This window comes from Sebastes umbrosus, chromosome 16 (assembly GCF_015220745.1).
Source record: "Sebastes umbrosus isolate fSebUmb1 chromosome 16, fSebUmb1.pri, whole genome shotgun sequence".
In the NCBI taxonomy this organism is placed as follows: Eukaryota; Metazoa; Chordata; class Actinopteri; order Perciformes; family Sebastidae; genus Sebastes; species Sebastes umbrosus.
In genome coordinates, this window is record NC_051284.1 from 472,113 (window position 1) to 493,387 (window position 21,275).

At 40.6% G+C, this 21,275-nt stretch overlaps 1 protein-coding gene across 2 annotated transcripts in view; it reads left to right on the forward strand.

The window, feature by feature from the left end:
* clmn (calmin) overlaps positions 1 to 21,275 on the forward strand; it is a 60,346-nt gene that overhangs the window by 25,327 nt on the left and 13,744 nt on the right. For both annotated transcript variants that reach the window (XM_037746385.1, XM_037746384.1), the window contains exons 2-8: positions 8,261 to 8,322; positions 12,924 to 13,019; positions 13,192 to 13,275; positions 13,359 to 13,451; positions 15,923 to 16,119; positions 17,477 to 17,670; positions 21,153 to 21,235. In XM_037746385.1, the coding sequence (XP_037602313.1) occupies positions 8,261 to 8,322; positions 12,924 to 13,019; positions 13,192 to 13,275; positions 13,359 to 13,451; positions 15,923 to 16,119; positions 17,477 to 17,670; positions 21,153 to 21,235 (809 nt within the window). The remainder of the gene's footprint in view (positions 1 to 8,260; positions 8,323 to 12,923; positions 13,020 to 13,191; positions 13,276 to 13,358; positions 13,452 to 15,922; positions 16,120 to 17,476; positions 17,671 to 21,152; positions 21,236 to 21,275) is intronic.

The window sequence follows — 21,275 nt, forward strand, 5'->3', positions numbered from 1 at the left end:
GTTTCGCGGGCTTCCGGTTTTGGAAAGCTTATAAAAAACTTAAAAGTTACAGCTTTGCTATGGGTAAAGTTAACGTTAGTAGGACAGATTACGTTCGTTACAGATAGACAGTAGCACTTATGAATTGCTGTCCTTACATTAAATTAGAAAAATAATATGCTATTTTTACATTTATATTATATTAAAAATAATATGCTATTTTTACATTTATATTCCTCCCTGTCCACCGCTGTCACCGGGATGTTGACGTCCGTCATTTCCGCCATTACAAAAATTTCCAAAAAGTGACCGTCGCAGCGCATTGCATTGTGGGATACAGTAGGCGAGGTAGACTGGTCTGATGCATACTGGAGAATTTTTCCAAATCAGTACGTCATCCGGGTATTTTTGGCATACTGGAGATTTTGCTTTTGTTCGCATACTGCATACTACATACTACATTTTGGCCAAATCAGTACGTACTACTAGTATAGTATGCGGTTTCGAAAACAGCCGTTGGGTTTGTTTACTTTTTCAGAGATCCTTTATTAATTTGTTCGAGAAGATGACTCACTCTTGTGGAAATAACTGACCTGAAAACTGATCAGAGATCCTTCATTGATTTGCCTGAGAAGAGGACCCACTCGTGGGGGAAAAAACTGAACAAACTGAACTGAATATTTAATGTTCTAATGGTCTGTCACCATGTCAGTGAATTTGAACTTCTGCTTGCAATCTGAGGATATATATAGAGAGTGTGTGTGTGTGTGTGTGTGTGTGTGCGTGTACAGCCTCTGCTGTTTTCTTGCAGTCATTGCGCTATACCTGAGGAATAGTCTCATCATTTTCCTTTTTTTTTTTTTTTTTTACCGTGGTATCGAAGTTGGTGTCGAGAGTTGTGGAAATTCACTGGTATTGGTATTGACTACTAGATTACTGGTATCGTGACATCCCTAGTGATGAATGTTATTAATTCTTTAGAAAGAAAGGTTCAAATGAAAGAGTCAGACAGGGCAGTGTATTGATGGGAGGGCTGAAGTTTCGCACCATTGACACCCGAGAAGTACCCCTCTTCTTTTCTCATATCTCTGGTCGTGCCCCCTGAACGCCCTTCTCTTCTGTTCCTCTTCTTATTGATGCTCCTATACCGCTTTTCCGCTGCCCAGCTGAATTCTGAGCGAGCCCAGAACTCTGCTGAATCCCTGAGCCGTACCCAAATTGCTGAAGGCTGGCATACAGCAACTTTGAAGGAAAGAAACTATATCATAAGTAGGATCTCCCATCAAAATAGAATTATTATGGAAATCTTCCCCTTGTGCCTCCCAAACTCTCAGCTGCTGAACGGTGCATTCATTCAATTTGATTGATCAACGTCAAAGATATCCTCCACTGGTTTCACCTGGTGTTCTGTATATGGCGGTCCTGGGGGTGGACGATATGACCAAAAATGTTATCACAATATGTTCAATCTGAACGAGACTACCTAATTAAATCAAGTTTAGGATTCAACTAATACCAGATCCAACTTTTTGCTGGGAATGTTTGTCTGTGTAAATGTGGTCTGAAGGAGCTATAGTGAATACAATGCATGCTGTGTGTCCCATATCCATTAACCGTCCCTCTGAGGGAATACAACACTGGTAACTTGTGTGCTTTGGTTGGATTCACAAAGCAAAGAGACACTGACGCCACAAAACCCCCACAAAGAGCCTGTCTAGTTATTTTTATAGATGTGTGTACATTTATAGCCTCCAGAGCTAATTGCCACTTAATTATATTTGCTTGTTCCGATAGTGTCCTCCCCTCCACCCAGAAATGTAATAAAAGAGTTGTCATGCTAAACGTGTCCATGTAGATTTGGTGTACTCAGCTGAGTCTCCTCTGTTTGCATGGCAAGCAAATAAGACCAAGCAGAGCACTCAGAGTCGAAGGAAAAGGTCAATTCTTTAATTTAAACTAAAGGTTCAAAACCACCTTTTAGGTTTTACAGCAGTACAATTCACGGGTTACCTCTTTTATACAGACTCATCCTCTCGTTGAAGGATATTTTAAGACCCAACAAGAATACCAGAATACAATCTGGACGTGTTGGAGACGATGTGGCTCAATGGAGGCAAATCATTTCCATATATTCCAGAGAAGTATGCATGGCCATGTATACGTGTGGGTATGCAGATGAATATTGCCACATACATTAGAAAGTGAGGATGAAGGACCTACAGTTCTCCAGAGGACTGAGTGCATATGCATATATACTGTACATGTATATTAGGGATGTCCATAATTAACCGTGTAACCGTTAACCGACATTAAGCATTTTAACCGATTAATGCTATCGGTTAAAACGGTTAAAAGAAATGTTAATAATTAACTCAAAAACTGAGCGGCTCAGAGGAGTGGCTCGTGACTTTAAGGAGAAAAGCTGGTCCACCTTAACAGCCCACCTTAAGAGGCGGAGCCGGAGTTGTAGGATACAGGAAGTCGTCTCCAGTCTCTCCGGCTCGCTTGAGCGGAGCGGAGGAGTTGTAGTTTCGTAGCATTTATTCACCGACAAATAAACTGTACACACACTGCTACACCTATGATCACAACTAGAACGCCACCAACAACCTCACACTCACCGCCAACACACACACACACACTGTTGGATATCGCTAATGTTACGCAGACTACGGCGAGCACGAAGCCTCCGGCAATGCTAGAGCTGCTAACGTAGCACAACCACGCCGACACACAGCTGACACACAGCTGACAACCTGCTAAACTAAACTAAATGTGCGGTGGAAACTTTTACTGGGAAAGCGGCTGTGGCTCAGAGGATAGAGCAGGTTGTCCTCCAATCGGAAGGTCGGTGGCTCGATCCCCGGCCTGGGTCACATCTTGATGTGTCCTTGAGCAAGACACTTAACGCCAAATTGCTCCCGAAGGCATAGATTAGATACTGATGGGCAAAGTTGGCTCCTTAGCAGCCTCTGCCATCAGTGTGTGAATGTGTGTGTGAATGGGTGAATACTGACATGTAGTGTAAAGAGCTTTGAGTGGTCGGAAGACTAGAAAAGCACTATATAAATACAATTACATTTACCATGTCTGCAACACTACACGCAGCATCATAGCTGCTAAGTTAATGCTCCCGGACGGTGAACTGGGGACTCCCGTCAACCAATATCTGTTGTTCTCCTGCAGCTGGTATGAGACACTGATGTACACTGATGCTGTTTGCTTTCATATAACAATGTTCAGAGTTATTATCTCTTAGCTGGACATTCGGAAGAATGGGCTGATGTGTAGAAAACTACAGAATCAACAAAAATAGATGAATGTTTGAATTTCACTTAGCATGCATAGTAAGTTAGTATACAGTGGCACATACTGTACATGCTAACAGGGCAGTAAACAGAGGTATCATTAGGACTCCCCCGTCATGTTGCTGGGCCTCAGAATAAACGATCAAACAGTACCGCTAACACCCTTTTACAGGCTTTCCTTTCTACTAGGCATACCCTAGTTTAAGAAATGATGATCACAGATCCTCTGCAGCACATACAAGTGCTTTATTTGCCTTTTTGCAAAGCTGACATTTTCCATATTACATTATCAACACCTATTTTGGAAGTAATTACATAATTAGTCACCGTGTGGAAACACACACAGAGTCAGACTTGTAAAATAAAACTGTGCATAACTTTGAAAGAGGCCTAGTATGAGCAGTAAGCTGATGTCATTTTTCCAGGTATATTATATATAAAGCAAAGCTCTGGTTTCTGTTAGGGAGGGACCGCTCAGTGCACAGTGGCTTCAGAGTGTTTGACACTTTTATGAAAGATTTGGTCACCGTATCCGGACTCGCTCGGACACCTCAGAGTGTATCCTTATGAATGTGCCATATTGTGAGCTCTGGTGATGGATTTTATGCAAGTGGCCAAGAGAGTAGTCATTTCACGTTGGCACTCTACTGTCGGTTGCCTGTTCTGGTCTCATGCTGTTCTAGCCAGTCATACCTCAATTCCTACCGCACTTTTTTACTGTCTTTTTGACACCTCCCCGTCCTAGAACGCAGCATTCAGTACCTGAACTCAGGTATCCTGTCAGCACTAGCATTAAAACATGTCCCATGTCCCTAATGATGCTGATGACTCCTTGACCTTTCGTTGTGCACCATCATCAAGTCAAGCTTTCCCCTTGACCAATACTTTGAGAAAGTACCTTAAAAATGTCTGGATTGATAATATTCATGGTCTCCAGTGGATTAATCCTTAATGATGCCTGTAGTGCCACCATCAACAAACAACTTAAGCTTGTATACATTAAATATATCAAAATCAAATTGATTGCTATGCTCAGGAAAAATGGTACATTTATAGCTTTAGTGATGGTAAGGCTCTAAACAGAGCTAAGTCCCAACACTTTACCCTTTGTGTTGCAGTGCAGTGTAGGTTTGATAGCATCTTATCTAATTCAAAGCCAGTATCTAATCCTTTTTTCAAATCCGGATCCTTTTGGATCCCTTATCAATCAGTTGCAGCATCAACATTTGTAAGTAACTCAAATTAAAAAGTCACAGCTGCAGTTGAGGTACTGCAGAGTATGTAATTACCAATTGTTGGCTCAGAAGGGAGAGACACTACAGTTCTGAGTGGCAAACTAATTCATGCTGACAACCTGTAGCCTTCCATAAGACCTTTAGATCTGAAATGTTGATTAAATACGTATGTGACACATTGAAAGAACAGGTGTTGTCCACTAACAGCTATCTTTTTCCAACCTGATCTCACAGGAACGCTTATAAATACAACATTACACCAACATTCCACATATCATGAGTACGAATTTTAGCCTCTATGTGTGTCATTTGTACGCCAAGCAAATGTCTGCAGATTAGGCAGTTTAGGCAAGAAAACCACTAGTTAGGGTAAGGGAAAACATCATGGATGGGCTTAAAATAAGTCTGTAAACCAAGTAAAACACGTACAGAAACAACGTAACACAACTACGGAAAACACATCACAAACGTCACTAAAAAACACATAACAATGGTCACGGGACAGATGTCACTAACGTAACGTAACGTAACGTAACGCAACGTAACGCAACGTAACGTAACGTAACGTAACGTAACGTAACGTCACCAACGGTCTGGAACACGGGTCTCCTGATTAAAAGTCTGGCTTTTGTTGTTAACTTTACTCCATGGTAGGTTCAAGATGAATACATCCACTCCAAGCAGCTCTTCTGTTATGTTCATGTCATCATCAACTCCTCTCAAAGAAATGAATAACTGGGCAGTGTTTGAGGTATCTGTGCTTTTATCGCAGGCTAACATTCACTCCCGTCACCCACTTGTGTCTTAGTGTCTGATGATATGTCTTCTATTCTCTGGGCCACTGTGTTACGAGCCAAACTCTTGCTTTTTTTGGAGCAAATGTTATCCACCATCTTCATCACACAGTCTTTGATAATAAACTCATACTTTATAAAAGGTTTGCCACGTTTGGCTACGGCCACGTCATAGCTTGATTTAGTGCTGGTTTCATTTGACTTACAAACCTGTGAGGCAGAGACAGCTTCCAGCTGCTTCACTTTCTCTGCACGGTCGCTCCCGATTTGTCTGATAGTGTCTCTTTACATTGACTTAGCCACAGCAACACTGTTGGCTAATCAGGCAAACACATTTGTTTTGGCTTTCAGTGAAAGAATATTGTAATTTCCACTTCTGGAAGCGGCACCCTTCATTATCAACATTTCTCTCTTTAGCTGCAGTAGTTATGGCAAAAACAATCCACCGAAGCTGAGCTACAGAATGGTCCCTCTCCATGGTGAAGAGAGAGAGAAATCACAACGTGAACTTGATCGATTTATGATTTATTAATTGTGTTTGGCAGTGCTGGCGGGCGAAGCTGCAGCCCGACTTTGACATGTCTGTTCTGGTTGCTGTAGCGGGGCATTATGCTTAAAATATTTCTTCGTCATTTTGTGTTGTGCACATAGACTTTCTACGGAAGACCTGAAAGGCAAGCGAGAATTTTTTTTCTGGTGATCCATTTCCTAAGTCTGATCTAAATGATTTTCTCCCCTGTGTTTATGACTTAAAGTGGCAGTAGGCAGTATATTTTTGGCATCATTGGGCAAAAATCCCCAAAATGACCTTTCAGCATATTGTAATTCAAGTGTTCTGAGAGAAAACTAGACTTCTGCTCCTCCTCATGGCTCTGTTTTCAGACTTTAAAACACTTAGCCCGTGACGGGAGACTTTGACCAATCACTGATCATTTCATTGAGAGAGCGTTCCTATTGGCTGTGCTCCGGTTATGTGAGCGGAACTTGGCGTTCCTTCAACAGACTCCTCAATGGCGGCGGCGTCACAAACTTTCTCATTTTACAGCTAAACCGTGCACTACAAGATGATTCTGAGAACATGTGAGGTGAGAAATAGGCATTACAGTAACAGAATATTGATTCATATTTAATCAGCGCTGCCTAGTTTGACCGTTGGATCGGAGTTAGCGAGTGATTGACAGCCGGCTCTCATAGACAGCAGATGGACAGCAGACCTCAGATCAGCTCTGACTGCTAGTTTTCCCCCGGTCTGTGAAATCTTGAAGATGCTGTTAGGAGCACCGGAGGACACCGGAGGACACCGGAGGCATATGATTATTTTCAGGTTACCTGTTTCATGTACTACTGTCACGATATAGCGAAAAAAAATTTAGGCTGATTTTTTTAAGTTACTTTTCTTTTCTTTTCTTCTTAGTGAAAATAGGTGGAAGATTTTTTTTTTTTTAGGCTGATTTTTCTCTTTTTCAACAACAAATGCTTAGAAAAATCAGCCTTAAAAGAAAAAAATCTTCCACCTGTTTTCACTGAAAGGCAAAGAAAAAAACAAACAACTAAAATCAGCCTAAAAAATTTCCACCTGTTTCAAAGAAAAAAAGGAACTTTGAAAGATTCTCCTGGCAATACAAAACAGGTTTTCAGCTGTTCTTCAGTCATAAACACAGGAGAGAAAATATTTTAGATCAGACTTAGAAAATGGATCACCAGAAAAAAAAAGATTCTGGCTTTCAGGGCTTCCGTACTTTCCATTATGAAGGATGGTCAACTTGTTGCTATTAGTCAAAGATGGATTTATTTGTAGATAAGTTGCTTGAAAGCTTGATCATTTGGCATGGGTTATACAGAAAGTGTTTATGATTGAAGCCATGCCATGTAGTCATTTCGCTGTATCACACTCTGGTCTATTGAAGTTTGCATCATCGGATACCTGATGCCAACAATTGGTTGAATTTTCCCTTTAGTTTGTAGCGATGTTGTTTCTAATATTGTTCTTGAACATACTCTTCATTTCATCTCTCATCTTGTTCATCTCCCCCCGGGCTCTCTCACTCCTTCCCCAGCTGTCATCTCCTCTTCTTGTCATCCTCTTTATCTTCTCTCACCTCCCTCCTCCACCACCTCCCTTTGTCTGACAAAGATTCATGCATTAAAGCTACGTCTCTTGAATACCAACCCGACTCCAGCATTGTCTGCGAAATGCGGGGGGGGGGGGGGGGGGGGGAGTCGTCGTCTGCATTCCCCTGTGAGTGAGCACTATACAGGACAGGCTGCTATTCCATTGATGGGGCACATTAACAAATCAGTGGCCGGGCTCTCCAATATGGTCAGTGTGGAATTAGCACACTAGAGCTCCTTCAGGAGGGCAGAGTGAAGTCCACAGTAAACATGTCCCCCTCCCCATCCAGAAACAATATCATGTTATTTACCCCTGTAAATACAAACAATACATTTCTACTTATCTTTTAGTATGTTAGTCCTGTTATGTTTAGTCCTGTGCAGCGGGTTTTCACCATGGATGTATTAAGAGAACTGGATACAGCGTTGGAGGCTCCTGTAATAACTTGACATATAACACATTAACATGTAATGCTTTAAAGTTCCGTCTGTATTTGATATACAGCACCATCACATCATGGTCAGCATGTTCCACATTCACGTTGTGCCCCATGTATTTGCATGTATAGGGTTGCATCAGCCAGAATAAGTGGAAACACCTGTGTGGGTGTACAGGCCCTTTAATGTTTAAGGTTTGGAGATAACTGCAGCAGAGTGCGTCTTGTTAAAAATCTCAGTTATCTGTTGGAATACGTGATGGTGATGTGCCTTTGGCGAGCCGGGGGGGTGAGTCATGCTCGCATGCTTCCTCAGACTGATGAGTACTGTGGCCTCGGCTTCAGTTTCCTGATGACTGAAATCTGTTTTTCTTCTCTTTCTTTCTGTGTTGCAGTTGAAAGAGAACTGGTTCAGAAGAGGACTTTCACCCGATGGATCAACCTACATTTAGAAAAGGTTTGTGGATAGCTTCATGAAATGTTGGCTGCAGAAAATACACGAGGAGAAACCATAATGAGGGTCTCCATACTCCTTGAGCTCTCATCTACCACCATCCCAGGGTAGCTCCGTCTTCACCACAGACTGTATCATGAAGCTGGGATTGCCCAACCAGGCTCACTGTACGTGTTTTACACTGCGGCTGTACATCCAACAACAGTTGCAGTCTCTCCATCTCACCCTATGAATTATACATGGGGTTGTGTGGAGCTGCCTGTGTGCAGCATTAAAGTTTCATTAGGCTGTAAAGTGTTAATCTGAGAGAACGGTGGTGATGTTACAGGTCTAGCTAGCCCATGGTGGTCGTTTTCCTCCCCAAACCACCCAGCTAGCTGCTGTATGTGAACAATGACTGGGTAGATGAGGGGCCCCTCCTCTGCTACTATGAGCTGTGGGCTCCGACGTAACTAATGAAAGGGACTGGAAACTATGGTTGTATGGAGGCCCAAAGGGGACACACAAATAAATGCATAAATACTAGGGCTGTCAATCGATTAAAATATTTAATCGCAATTAATCACATGATTTTGCATAATTAATCGCACATTAATCTCACATTTTTTTATCTGTTCAAAATGTACCTTAAAGGGAGATTTGTCAAGTATTTAATCCTCTTATCAACATGGGAGTGGACAAATATGCTGCTTTATGTAAATGTTTGTATATATTTATTATTGTAAATCAATTAACAACACAAAACAATGACAGATATTGATCCAGAAACCCTCACAGGTACTGCATTTAGCATAAAACAATATGCTCCAATCATAACATGTCAAACTGCAGCCCAACAGGCAACAACAGCTGTCAGTTGACTTGACTGACTTCCCCCAAACTGCATGTGATTATCATAAAGTGGGCATGTCTGTAAAGGGGAGACTTGTGGGTACCCATAGAACCCATTTACATTCACTGATCTGGAGGTCAGAGGTCAACGGAACACTTTGAAAATGGACATGACAGTTTTTCTCCCTCAAAATTTAGCGTAAATTTGGAGCGTTATTTAACCTCCTTCCCGACAAGCTAGCATGACATGTTCGATACCAATAGATTCCTTAGGTTTTCTAGATTCCCTCTCACTATTTCAGTCCCGCCTCAAGACCCATCTCTTCTCCTCTGCCTACTCCTAGCCCCCCCACCCTTACCCATTTGTCTGTGTGTGTGTGTATATGAGTGTGCGCCCGTGTGTGTTGTTTTTCTGCTGTTTGTTTCACACAGCATCCCGTCTATATTGTTAAGCGTCTTTGAGGTCCTGAAAGGCGGTATATAATTTGAATTTATTATTATTATTTTTAGTTTCATCTGGTGCGAATGGGGCTTTAAAACTGAGCCCGCAACAACCGTAACATCGCAAGATGAAGAAGATAATGTGTTGAAGAAATTAGTGGCGTTAAAACGAATTTGCGTTAACGCGTTATTAGCGCGGTAACTTTGACACTCCTAATAAATACACAGATGTGATTGATAAATTAGAAATAAATAAATTACCATCATATAAACAATATTTTGTCAAAAGAATAATAATAATATAATAAGTAAATAAAGATCTTTAATTATTTATTTTAACATTTATTGAAATGTGTGACAGCATCTCTCGTTATCATGAAGGAGAAAATATACATAAATAAATATAAAATATAATAAAATAAATTAATGTGGAAATTGGATCCCAGCCTATCCATTGGTCAATATTAATTAACTGGAGGTTATTGGTATATATATATATATGGGCTATTAAATAACAATAAATTGCAGTACTCAAATGGCAAAGATGTGTTTGAGGGAAATTAGAAACAGTGTCATTACATAGTTTAACTGGACTGCCCGGGCTCAGGCCGCCCACCCAGAGCCCGGTTCTGCTCCAGGTTTCTTCCCAGTAATCGGGGAGTTTTTCCTGGCCACAGTGCGCTTGGTGTTCCTGTTGCTGTTGGGTCTCTAAACTATGGTGTACGGTCATAGACCTGCTCTATATATAAAGCGTCTTGAGATAAATTCTGTTGTGATTTGACGCTATATAAAAATAAATTGAATTGAATTGAAATTGAATTGAATGTCTTTGTCATAATTCTTCAAAACAAGGGGCATCCTTATCAAAATATTTGTTTATGTTATGTGTTTATTATGGCTGTCAATCGATTGAAATATTTAATCAAATATTTTTTTATCTTTTCAAAATGAACCTTAAAGGGAGATTAGTCAAGTATTTAATATTCTTATCAACATGGGAGTGGACCAATATGCTGCTTTATGCAAATGCATGTATATATTTATTATTGGAAATCAATTAACAACATAAAACAATGACAGATATTGTCCAGAAACCCTCACACTTCTGTACAGTCTACCTCCACCTTGTCATGCTTTACTGTATGTCAACACACACCTGTACATTGATAGGCCACTCATATCACATGACTGCTCTATGAACTGAAAGCCTGTCTCTGCTCTGTGTTTTCAGTCCCAGACCAGGGGTGAGTCCGGGTGAGCTGAGAGTCTGAGCGTCTGATCAAACCTTTTGTTTTCTCTCACACAATGAGCCTCTCTTCTCTTACTCACTGTTTGGCCCTACATCAAATCTCTGACCCACTAATTAACAATCATACATTTGTCTTCTGTCATCTTGGAAAGTTCCAGTCACTTCACCCCCCCTCCTCCTGCCACCGTTCACCCATTCATCATGTCCAGACAAGTTCACAAATGCCTGAGTTGGTACTGACTTGTTGTGATAACAGGGCTAAATGTTGGCTCAGGCAGTGCATGCTGTGGGACTAGTGATAAATGAGAAATGTGCATAGTTTACTGTCAGTGTGTTTGATTTCACATTTTGATTTTAATATCCAAATGTCCAAGACATGTAAAGTGTATACATCTTGGTCAATACCCTGAGACCCGTGGGATCGGGGGCGATCCCGACCGACTTTACTGTCTTTCAGAGGCTGTAGCAGGTTCAGTTTTAGAGCTAGAGTGAAGATCTCATATGAAACTGGAATTCATCGGTACCAACCATGTCATACTAGCTTGTCGTGAAGGAGGTTAAATAACGCTCCAAACTTAAACTAAATTTTGGCGAGGAAAACTAGCATGGCCATTTTCAAAGTGTTCCGTTGACCTCTGACCTCCAGATATGTGAATGTAAATGGGTTCTATGGGTACCCACAAGTCTCCCCTTTACATACATGCCCACTTTATGATAATCACATGCAGTTTTGTTAATGCAGTATAAATGGGTTATTTTCTATTCTAAAATGGTGTATCTGAATATTTCTGCATACTGGGGTCCCTAAACAGTCTTGAATTCCATAAATTGGGTATCACTGTAAAGCTGAGACTCTGGTGGATCCAATGAGCCCAACTGTATTCATGTGTGATGATGTTAGTCCCCATAGGAGACATTTCATTGACCTCCCTGTATAAAATGACCTGTGGTGACCTCTAGGATAATCACAGCCTCATGAAACTTTACAGCCACAAACTAGAGACCTAGAGCATTCAGAGGATGGATGGATCAAACTAGAGACCTAGAGCATTCAGAGGATGGATGGCTTTCCTGGCTAGATTGACAATAAGGGGGTTTCTGAGCAGTTTACACAACAGAAATGCTTGCCATCCAATCACCGAAAAAATACAATTCTTGCAGAAATCTCAAAAAGTTTTTGATCCCAAATCACAGCATGGCTTTTTCTATGGTGTTCCTCAAGGTCTCGGTGTCTTAATGGGGTATTCTGGAGGGATTATTGATAATTTTTATCAATTCTCGAGTGGTAAAAAATGGTTAAATTTAGCACCCAATCTGTTTAACAAATGGTATCAACCCAAAAATAGAGACATTATTATGAGACATAATAGAGCATGGGGATGACCATCATATACTTTTATCATAATGTTCTACACACTTCAATTCATTCATGTTTATTTCTGATTTATGACTAGAACAACTTGACACACAGTGCTGAGCTGCATCTCAGATTAATCTGCAGGTTCCAGCTTTCAGATGATGTACACCCCTTCTATGTGACATCTACTGTTGACCTGCTATCTCCCCCTAAAGACCCCCTGGGCCCCCCTGAAAAAAAGATAAAAACGGGTCTATTGTGGGTCTCAGAGGGTTAAAAAAAAATACATGTTATTCATGGTATCCATTTCTGTGAAATATCCTATATTCTCACTTGGGCTGCAGCTAACGATTTTCATTATCCATTAATTTGAAAAAAAAAAGAAAGATATTCACTATACTGCTATGTATGATGAAGAAAAACATTAAATCATTTCATTTAAGAAATTAGAAACAGCAAATATTTGCTTAAAATGCTAAAACCATTAATCAATTATTAAAATATTAATACTACTTATTGATTAATTGACTCATCGATGCAGCTCTAATTCTCTCCTCTCCTCTTCTCTCCTGTCCTTTCCTCTCCTCTCCTCCTCTCCTCTCCTCTCCTCTCCTCTCTCCTCTCTCCTCTCTCCTCTCTCCTCTCTCCTCCTCTCCTCTCCTCTCCTCTCCTCTCCTCTCCTCTCCTCTTCTCTTCTCTTCCATCTTTCTTTCCCTCCATCTTCAGTGTGACCCTCCCATTGAGGTCCAGGACCTTTTCCGGGACATACAGGATGGACACATCCTCATGGCACTGCTGGAGGAGCTCTCTGGCTGCAAGCTGGTCAGACTCTCACACTTTGTCTTTAGTGCCAGATCATTTCACATGTGGAAGTGTACAGTGTTGTGTATAAGACTCCTAGTAGCAGCTCCTGTAGCAGTACTGGTATTAAGTGTAGTTGTGTCAGTTTTGATACTATTCAATAACACTTTTCTCATTCTGAATCATCTTCCAGCTTCACGGGTTCAAGAGGTCCTCCCATCGAATTTTCAGACTCAACAACATCGCCAAGGTCCTGTCTTTCCTGGAGGAGAGAAATGTGAGTACCACAACAGGAAGCATGAAGACATGTCCACCTACTGCTGGTTGATTGACACATACTGTATATGCATGTGTCCCCAGGTAAAGCTGGTCAGCATCGATGCAGCTGATGTTGCTGATGGAAACTCCTCCATCATCCTGGGACTCATCTGGAACATCATTCTCTTCTTCCAGGTAATCTCATTTTCTCTGCCAAGTTTTTGATCTATCCTCCTATTTAATTCATCCTCTCTCATTTGTACTTTAAGTTTCCATTCCCCCTCCTTTCCTATGCTTCTCTTTTCACTCAAAATTAGGTCAAGAGTAAGAATAAAGTGTCTGCTTCACAGCCTTTGGACTTTCCATTCACAAAGTGCGGCTCTCTGGGTAGTTTTATGTAATCCACACTGCGGTTCAATGCCTCGGACAGACACCATGAGGAAACAATTATCTGTGCAGTTCACACAGACTGTCCTCTCATTGTGGAGGCTTTCAGCTCTATGAAGCTGTCTACACTGCCAGGTCTGAGCTGGGATGAATGGGAATAATGGACAAGATCCACTGATCGTCTTTGATGGTCTTTTCCAGAGGTTTGGTCTTTGGTCTGCTCAGAAGAACTGATGGGTAAATCTACCAGTGTCTGATAGAATGTAATCATCCCAGTTAGAAATAAAGCACAGTAATAGCTACTGTAAGCCTTGCCTTTAACAGTTAACGGCAACAATTCAGCACTTCCCTAAATGTAACTTCAGCTCCACCATTTACTCTCTGTCCTCGACTAATCTCACATACTACTGCACCCATCAGCCTTGGAACAGTGGACAGACGAACCAAGACGCTTTTGACTTTTCTTTTGGTCCTGTCAAGTTTAAATGAAGCGCTTAGCCAATGACAAACTGAATTGAGCATTGACTACTACTGAGGATATCTTCTCATGTCGATAGGAGTTGCTAGTAGCAGTAGCAGATAGCAGCTGTTTACTTCAAGTGTCAAAAGTACTGCTGATCACAAAACACTACACAGTGACTAGGATTCAAAAGACGGAATGTACTATATATAGTATACAGTCAGACACAAAGGTAGGCTGATGTTATGGATTTCATTTTACAAGATACCGGTAGATTAATTATGTGGGATTAGCCGATGTTTGTTAGCATTCGGTTAATCTTTGTCCTGATGATTGTGTAGTTGACATGTGGCTTGTAGATCTGAAGTTCCTATACCCACTTGTTTGTAAATTGGACATGGGCCTCCAAAGATTTACATTTTTTGAATTGCTGTAGAGGCGCCAACGCCAAAGCCTTGGCAAGCTGTCAAGGTCCACCTAATGTGTAAGGATCGGTATCATAAATGAACTTCAGTTTTGTAATATATTGCCTGTTTGTTCCTGTCAGCTTCTCTTTATATGGGCATTTGTCTTCTGCGGGTACTTTATACATTTCTGATGATGAATGATTGACAGATGAATAGACCGGTGACAGATAATGACAGCCACCATAGCTACCACACTACCCTCCAAAAATGGCGGCAGCACCCCAGAATGCTCTGCGATCCCATTCTATTCCCATTCCCTATTACTCTTACTATTACTAGTTTTCATTTGCAGTGCTTTCATTGTTCTTTCTTTCTGGCCGGGCTAGTGCTAGTAACCCCTGTTATATATTTAGTTGAACGTGAGTATCCACAACGAGGCTGTAAAGGAGGACGAGTCGGCGGTAGTCTCATTTAGACACTTGATAGCAACCGCCTTTTGTAAGACACGTAAATGCTACAAAATTCATGAGTGGGCTATTTATTGACATATTTTATATCATAGAACAAAATGTTAAAATTTCATCAGCTGATTTCAGACATCTAACTAAAAACCCATCGACTTCCAGACAAGGGAACAGGAAGTGCTAAAATGCTGACTCACTTCTGGGTTTTAGGACTCATTCATGTAGAAAGTGGTCTTGTTCCCCCTTCATTCACAGGGAAAGTGTTTGCTTCCAGTAAATGTGTAAATATTGAACATCTTAAGACGTCAGATTTTAACCTGTTCAGACTCTACAACTTGATGTGTAAAGATATAAAGATCTTGCATGATAACACGTATAAGAAACGACATCATTTTGGCTAACTGGTTTGCGATACACGTTTGTTATGCAGGCTTTCAGTTCTAAATTTGTAGTCTGACATCATTAGGGTTATTTTGTCAGACTTTAGAAAGCTCGTCCGGAGCCACAGAAGACGTTACATGTGTTTTCACAGGCTGAGTTGGACTAACCGTGACCAGTAAACTGCTCTGGAATTCCATCTCCGAAAAGATCCTCCGAGTGGTTTAAGGTCTTAGATTCTCACGTAACTCTGCTGGTCATCTGTTGAACTGATTACATCAGGTGTCATGGTTGCCATGGTGTAATAAATCCTGTTACTGACTGGGCCTTTTACCTGTTTGTTGTCTTTTCACTGAGTCTTAAGCCAGAACAGATTCTACTTTATACCTGGGATAGTTTCTAACACGGTTTGATTGATCTTGTGTTTAGTACAACGGAGTGTCAGCATAAACCACTTGGGAAAATAATCTGATTGAGAGACATGGCTGAATTTGATACTCAACAGCTGAATCGACGGATTAAAACAGTTGACCAAAGGGGAATATAATCCAACTCTCTGTCTCCTTCCAGATTAAGGAGCTCACTGGGAACATCAGGAGCCAGTTCCCCTCCTCCTCCAGCCTGTCGTCCATCCCCACCAGCTCGGACTCCGACGCAACCTACTGCAGCACGCCGTCAGACGAGAGACAGTCGGCGTCGGCGGCCATGCGAGAACACAGTAGGGCCATTAAGAAACTGCTGCAGTGGGTACAGAAGCGAACACGCAAGTGAGTGTGGTCTGCCATTTTCAATCACGATTGTTTCATTTAATCTTAGAAATCTGAATAAAATGTCTCCAATAATAATTATTTCATGGTGAATATACGGTACAAACAATGGAGTGCAAGCTCTGCCTCACCAAAACAGTAAGAAGGGACAAGTCATTTCCCGATTCGATACTATCACGATGCTTGGGTGCCGATTCGATATGTATTACGATTTTTAAGTAATGCAATTCATTGTTGCAATTTATTATGATTTTTGTTAACTTTTTTAACACTAGACTATGAGAAAAAAGTTGAATCATACACTTCTAGGGACTTTTACTTTGGAAAAAAAATCTAAATTAATACATTAAAATGTTTAATTTTCAGCACGTCTGTAGTCAGAGATGTCCTGAAGTCAAATATATCAGTCATTGTCAGGAATTATTTATTATTATTATTATTATTATTATTATTATTATTATTATTTGTATTATTATTCCAGTAACCCAAAAATCAAAGAATAAAGACATTTCCCTCACTGATTAGTGATATTATCTTTTTAATTTATAAGGGACATGTAATGTTTTAAATACTTCTAGTGAATATAATCCAATCAATCTTATTTCCATAGATGTATTTTGTAAATACAGTTCCCTTTGTTAACACCTTATTTTGAAAACCAAACGTAGTCCCACGTGTCAACTTCCTCTAACTTCTCCAAGGTGGTCTCTAGCTCTCCATTCAGCTCCGTTCTCTTTATCCATCCATGGTCAGCTCCATCGGGGCCGTTTGAATGCAGAGAACAGAAATGTCAGTATCTGGGTGCTCTACAGTTGTAGCGTCGGCCCATTTGACCACGGAGACGAGAGCGGCGGCCGGCTCGACTGCACGTTACCGCCATACGATAACGTTTCCTGTCCGTGACAGAGTTAGCATGCAGCTCTGCTTTTCCTGTCAATGTGTGAAACCCAAAGTGTTTCCATCCTTTACTGGATGTGTAGTGTTTACCACGCTGGATTTAACATGTGAGGGTGCAGGTCGTATCCACGACGACCCTCCAACTTTTTCTACTTTTTCGTTTTGGCTCGCGGCGGCCGGCTGGTTTGTCTGGTCTGGTTGACGGATACAGAACGGATATGACGTCACGTTACTCAGACTACAACAATAAAAGCCGTAACTTCCTTCTACCTCCGCATAAACTCAAATGAAGCAAACATATCGATTCTGGCAGTAAAAAATGGATTTCAAGATCATACAATTTTTTTTCCCACCACTAATGATTTACAGGCTCCGTTGGTGTGTACTTGCAGTCTGCCTCTTAGAGTTTGCTTGTGGTTTTTCTGGACTGACCCTGACCATTGAATATGTCCTGTCATAGGTATGGTGTGGCAGTGCAGGACTTTGGGAAGAGCTGGAAGAGTGGTCTGGCCTTCCTGGCTGTCATTAAGTCCATTGACCCCAGCCTGGTGGACATGAGGAAGGCACTGCTGAGGACCGCCAAGGAGAATCTGGAGGACGGCTTCAGGATAGCCCACTACAGCCTGGGTATCCCACGCCTCCTGGAGCCTGAGGGTAACAAGAAAATGCTTTACTTTACTAGGGCTGTGTATTGAAAAGAATCTGGCAATACGACAAGTATCATGATACAGGGGTTAAACTGTCATAGTATGAAGAACACACCACCATATGCATAAAGTCTGAGTAAAAAACAGTTGACTTTTTATATGCATTCAAGAGGTGGTTAGGAGGTTAAATAACACTCCATGTCCATTTTCAAAGGGGTCCGTTGACCTCTGACCTCCAGATCAGTGAATGTAAATGGGTTCTATGGGTACCCACGAGTCTCCCCTTTACAGACATGCCCACTTTATGATAATCACATGCAGTTTGAGGCAAGTCATAGTCAAGTCAGCACACTGACACACTGACAGCTGTTGTTGCCTGTTGGGCTGCAGTTTGCTATGTTATGATCTGAGCATATTGTTTTATGCTAAATGCAGTACCTGTGAGGGTTTCTGGACAATATCTGTCATTGTTTTGTGTTGCTAATTGATTTACAATAATAAATATATACATACATTTGCATAAAGCAGCATATTTGTCCACTCCCATGTTGATAAGAGTATTAAATACTTGACAAATCTCCCTTTAAGGTTCATTTAGAACAGATGAAAAATGTGTGATTAATTTGCGTTTAATCACGATGAACTATTGTAATGGATTGACAGCTCTAATTACATTACATTAGTAGTTGATCATCGAAATGTTTCAATGTACAAAATGTTGAAGTACTTGCTTGATGGTAAAACGTAGAAGTGAAAGGTGTTCCTATTTTACAGTAACATGTTTAACATGGCCGTCAGCTAGACCTCTGCAACAGGTTTCGGATAATTAGATCATTAGCTTAACCAGGACATTCTAGCCCATTTGTAATATTTGCATTGGTGCAACCAAAACGTTGTAGAGTAAGAAGCCCAAGAGTGGTAGTCTTCGTGCATTGGAAACAGCCACATAGTTATTCCCATTCAAATGTCATGTTGTGCCTCTATGTGAAACCAGGATGAGGTAGGGATCAAGCCATGGGAACCTTCTGATAAGCCACCCAATGTATGAAGCAGAGGGTAATTCATATCATTAGCTAATGCTAGACTAGCTTCCTGCATATTCCTTTATGTATTTAAACTAACTGCCAGAAGATGCTGTGGTTTTAGTGGTGGTATTCTTGGCAAAAAGGTACAGACTACTATTACATGGTTATATTATGACTTTTTCTCTCTTTAAATTGAACTTTAGAAATCAGTTCAAATTGGCTCAGTGGTATTTACCTATTTGAGCAGTGCTTCGACATGTACTAGCTATACGTGGCCCCTTTCAGACTATGAAACATTTCTGGCTTCATCGATCTAAAAAAGTTATGACCATTATGGAACTGCAGTGCTCATTCAATTTTTGGCATCTGGTATGCAAGAGGCCCCTTTCACTTCCCAGCAGCTGCTCCCTAGATTGCCCGATGATCTTTTTGCTCCAATTTCATAATTTACTAGGTATGCCTTGTATAATTCTGCTGCCTTTTTCTACAGTCCAATGGTGCCCTGGCATAGTCAAGAAAATTACTGGATGTTAGTTGTGACTCTCATTTAAGTCCCATTTGCTCACATATTGTATGTAAACTACTTGGATGGATATTCATTTCGTTAGCAGTTTGTATGGACGAAAGTTAAAGATTTAGGGAGACTGTCTTATGATAAATGAAGTTTCCAGATGAGTTTTCCCCTATTGCCTTGCACTGTGAGGAGAAAAATAGCGACACCATTTTTATAAAGGCTCATCTGACATGAGACATCTGTTCAACAATATAAAAAGGCAAAACCAAATGTGCATTTTACAGAAAAGAGACCTATGGTTTTATTCAGATTAGGGCTGCACGATATTGGCGAAAAAAATGACTTTGCAATATTTTTTTTCTGTGATATATATTGCGATTAGTGCAGTCAATCACTTAAAATATTTAAATCGCGATTAATCACAAATCAATCCCATATTTTTTATTTTATTTTTTTTAATTATAAAAAATATTTTAACCGAGGGAGATTAGTCAGGTATTTAATACTCTTATCAAATAGGCTGCTGTATTCAAATTTATGTATATATTTATTATTGTAAATCAATTAACAACACAAAACAATGACAGATATTGATCCAGAAACCCTCACAGGTACTGCATTTAGCATAAAAATATGCTCAACTCATAACATGGCAAACTGCAGCCCAACAGGCAACAACAGCTGTCAGTGTGTCAGTGTGCTGACTTGACTATGAATTGCCCCAAACTGCATGTGATTATCATAAAGTGGGCATGTCTGTAAAGGGGAGACTCGTGGGTACCCATAGAACCCATTTACATTCACTGATCTGGAGGTCAGAGGTCAAGGGACCCCTTTCAAAATGGCCATGACGGTTTTTCCTCTCCAAAATTTAGCGTAAGTTTGGAGTGTTATTTAACCTCCTTTGCGACAAGTTATTATGACATGTTGGTACCAATTGATTCTTTAGGTCTCTAGTTTTAAAACTGAGCTCGCTACAACCTAAAAATTGCGAAATTGCATTAATGCGTTAAAAAAAATGAGTGGCATTAACTTTGACAGCCCTTGTAAAACTGTATCCGGTTCATTATGAAACTGTGGTGGGACCACAGACTCTAGGTGATTAATGAGAAACACTGGATCACTCATGGAAAATGAGAACCGGGGGAATTTTCCTTTTGAATCAAGCAGCAAAAAAGTTGTAGCGTGACGTGTTTGAGTTAATTTGCTGACATCACCTCGATGTGACTATTGCGCATGCGCACATCGTGATGTCGACACTAAAACGATATATCGTGCAGCCTTAATTCAGACTTGACCATGTAAAATTGCCGGCCCTTTTACAGGGATGCAATGATACGATTCCGGATCAGATATCCGGCCGATGCTGACTCAAATAGCTGGATCAAACATCGGTGACAATGGGGCCAATCTATTCAATTCAATTCTACGTTTATATACTATATACGTTATGTATTGATATTGTAATTGCTGTTTAAGTTTTGACCAATTTGTTGCTGCATTAAAAAGGTTTACACCTGAATTGTAATTTCTGTTAATTTTTAAGATTTCTTTTGCCAAGTTGTTGGTGTATGATTTATTATTTTAGTAATAAAGAACAATTTACAAAATGTGTATTTATTTGTTACATTTTGTTTTACAAACTTATGAAAGCAATATTGGAGTCAGACCTGATGTTGCCTTTAACAGAATGATCCTAGTCACTTCGACACAGTGAGATATACAGCTCATTAATTAAACACTGGTATCGGATCAGTACTCGGTATCGGCCGACCCACAGCCCAGATATCGCTATCGCTATCGCTATCGCTATCGGGACTGAAAAAGTCGGATCAGTGCATCCCGACCCTTTTATGTTATAAAGTGTAAGTCATAGCTGTTAGGAGGCAGCCTAATTAACATGTTGTAAAATGCCCCAATGTTTTTTATTCTTTATCTGCCCATGTCCAGATGTGTCTATCAATTCCCCAGATGAGCAGTCCATCATGATGTATGTATCACAGTTCCTGGAGCACTTCCCTGGCATAGAGGAGGTAAGAATACCTCCTTACAGAGCATGGATGATATGTGTCT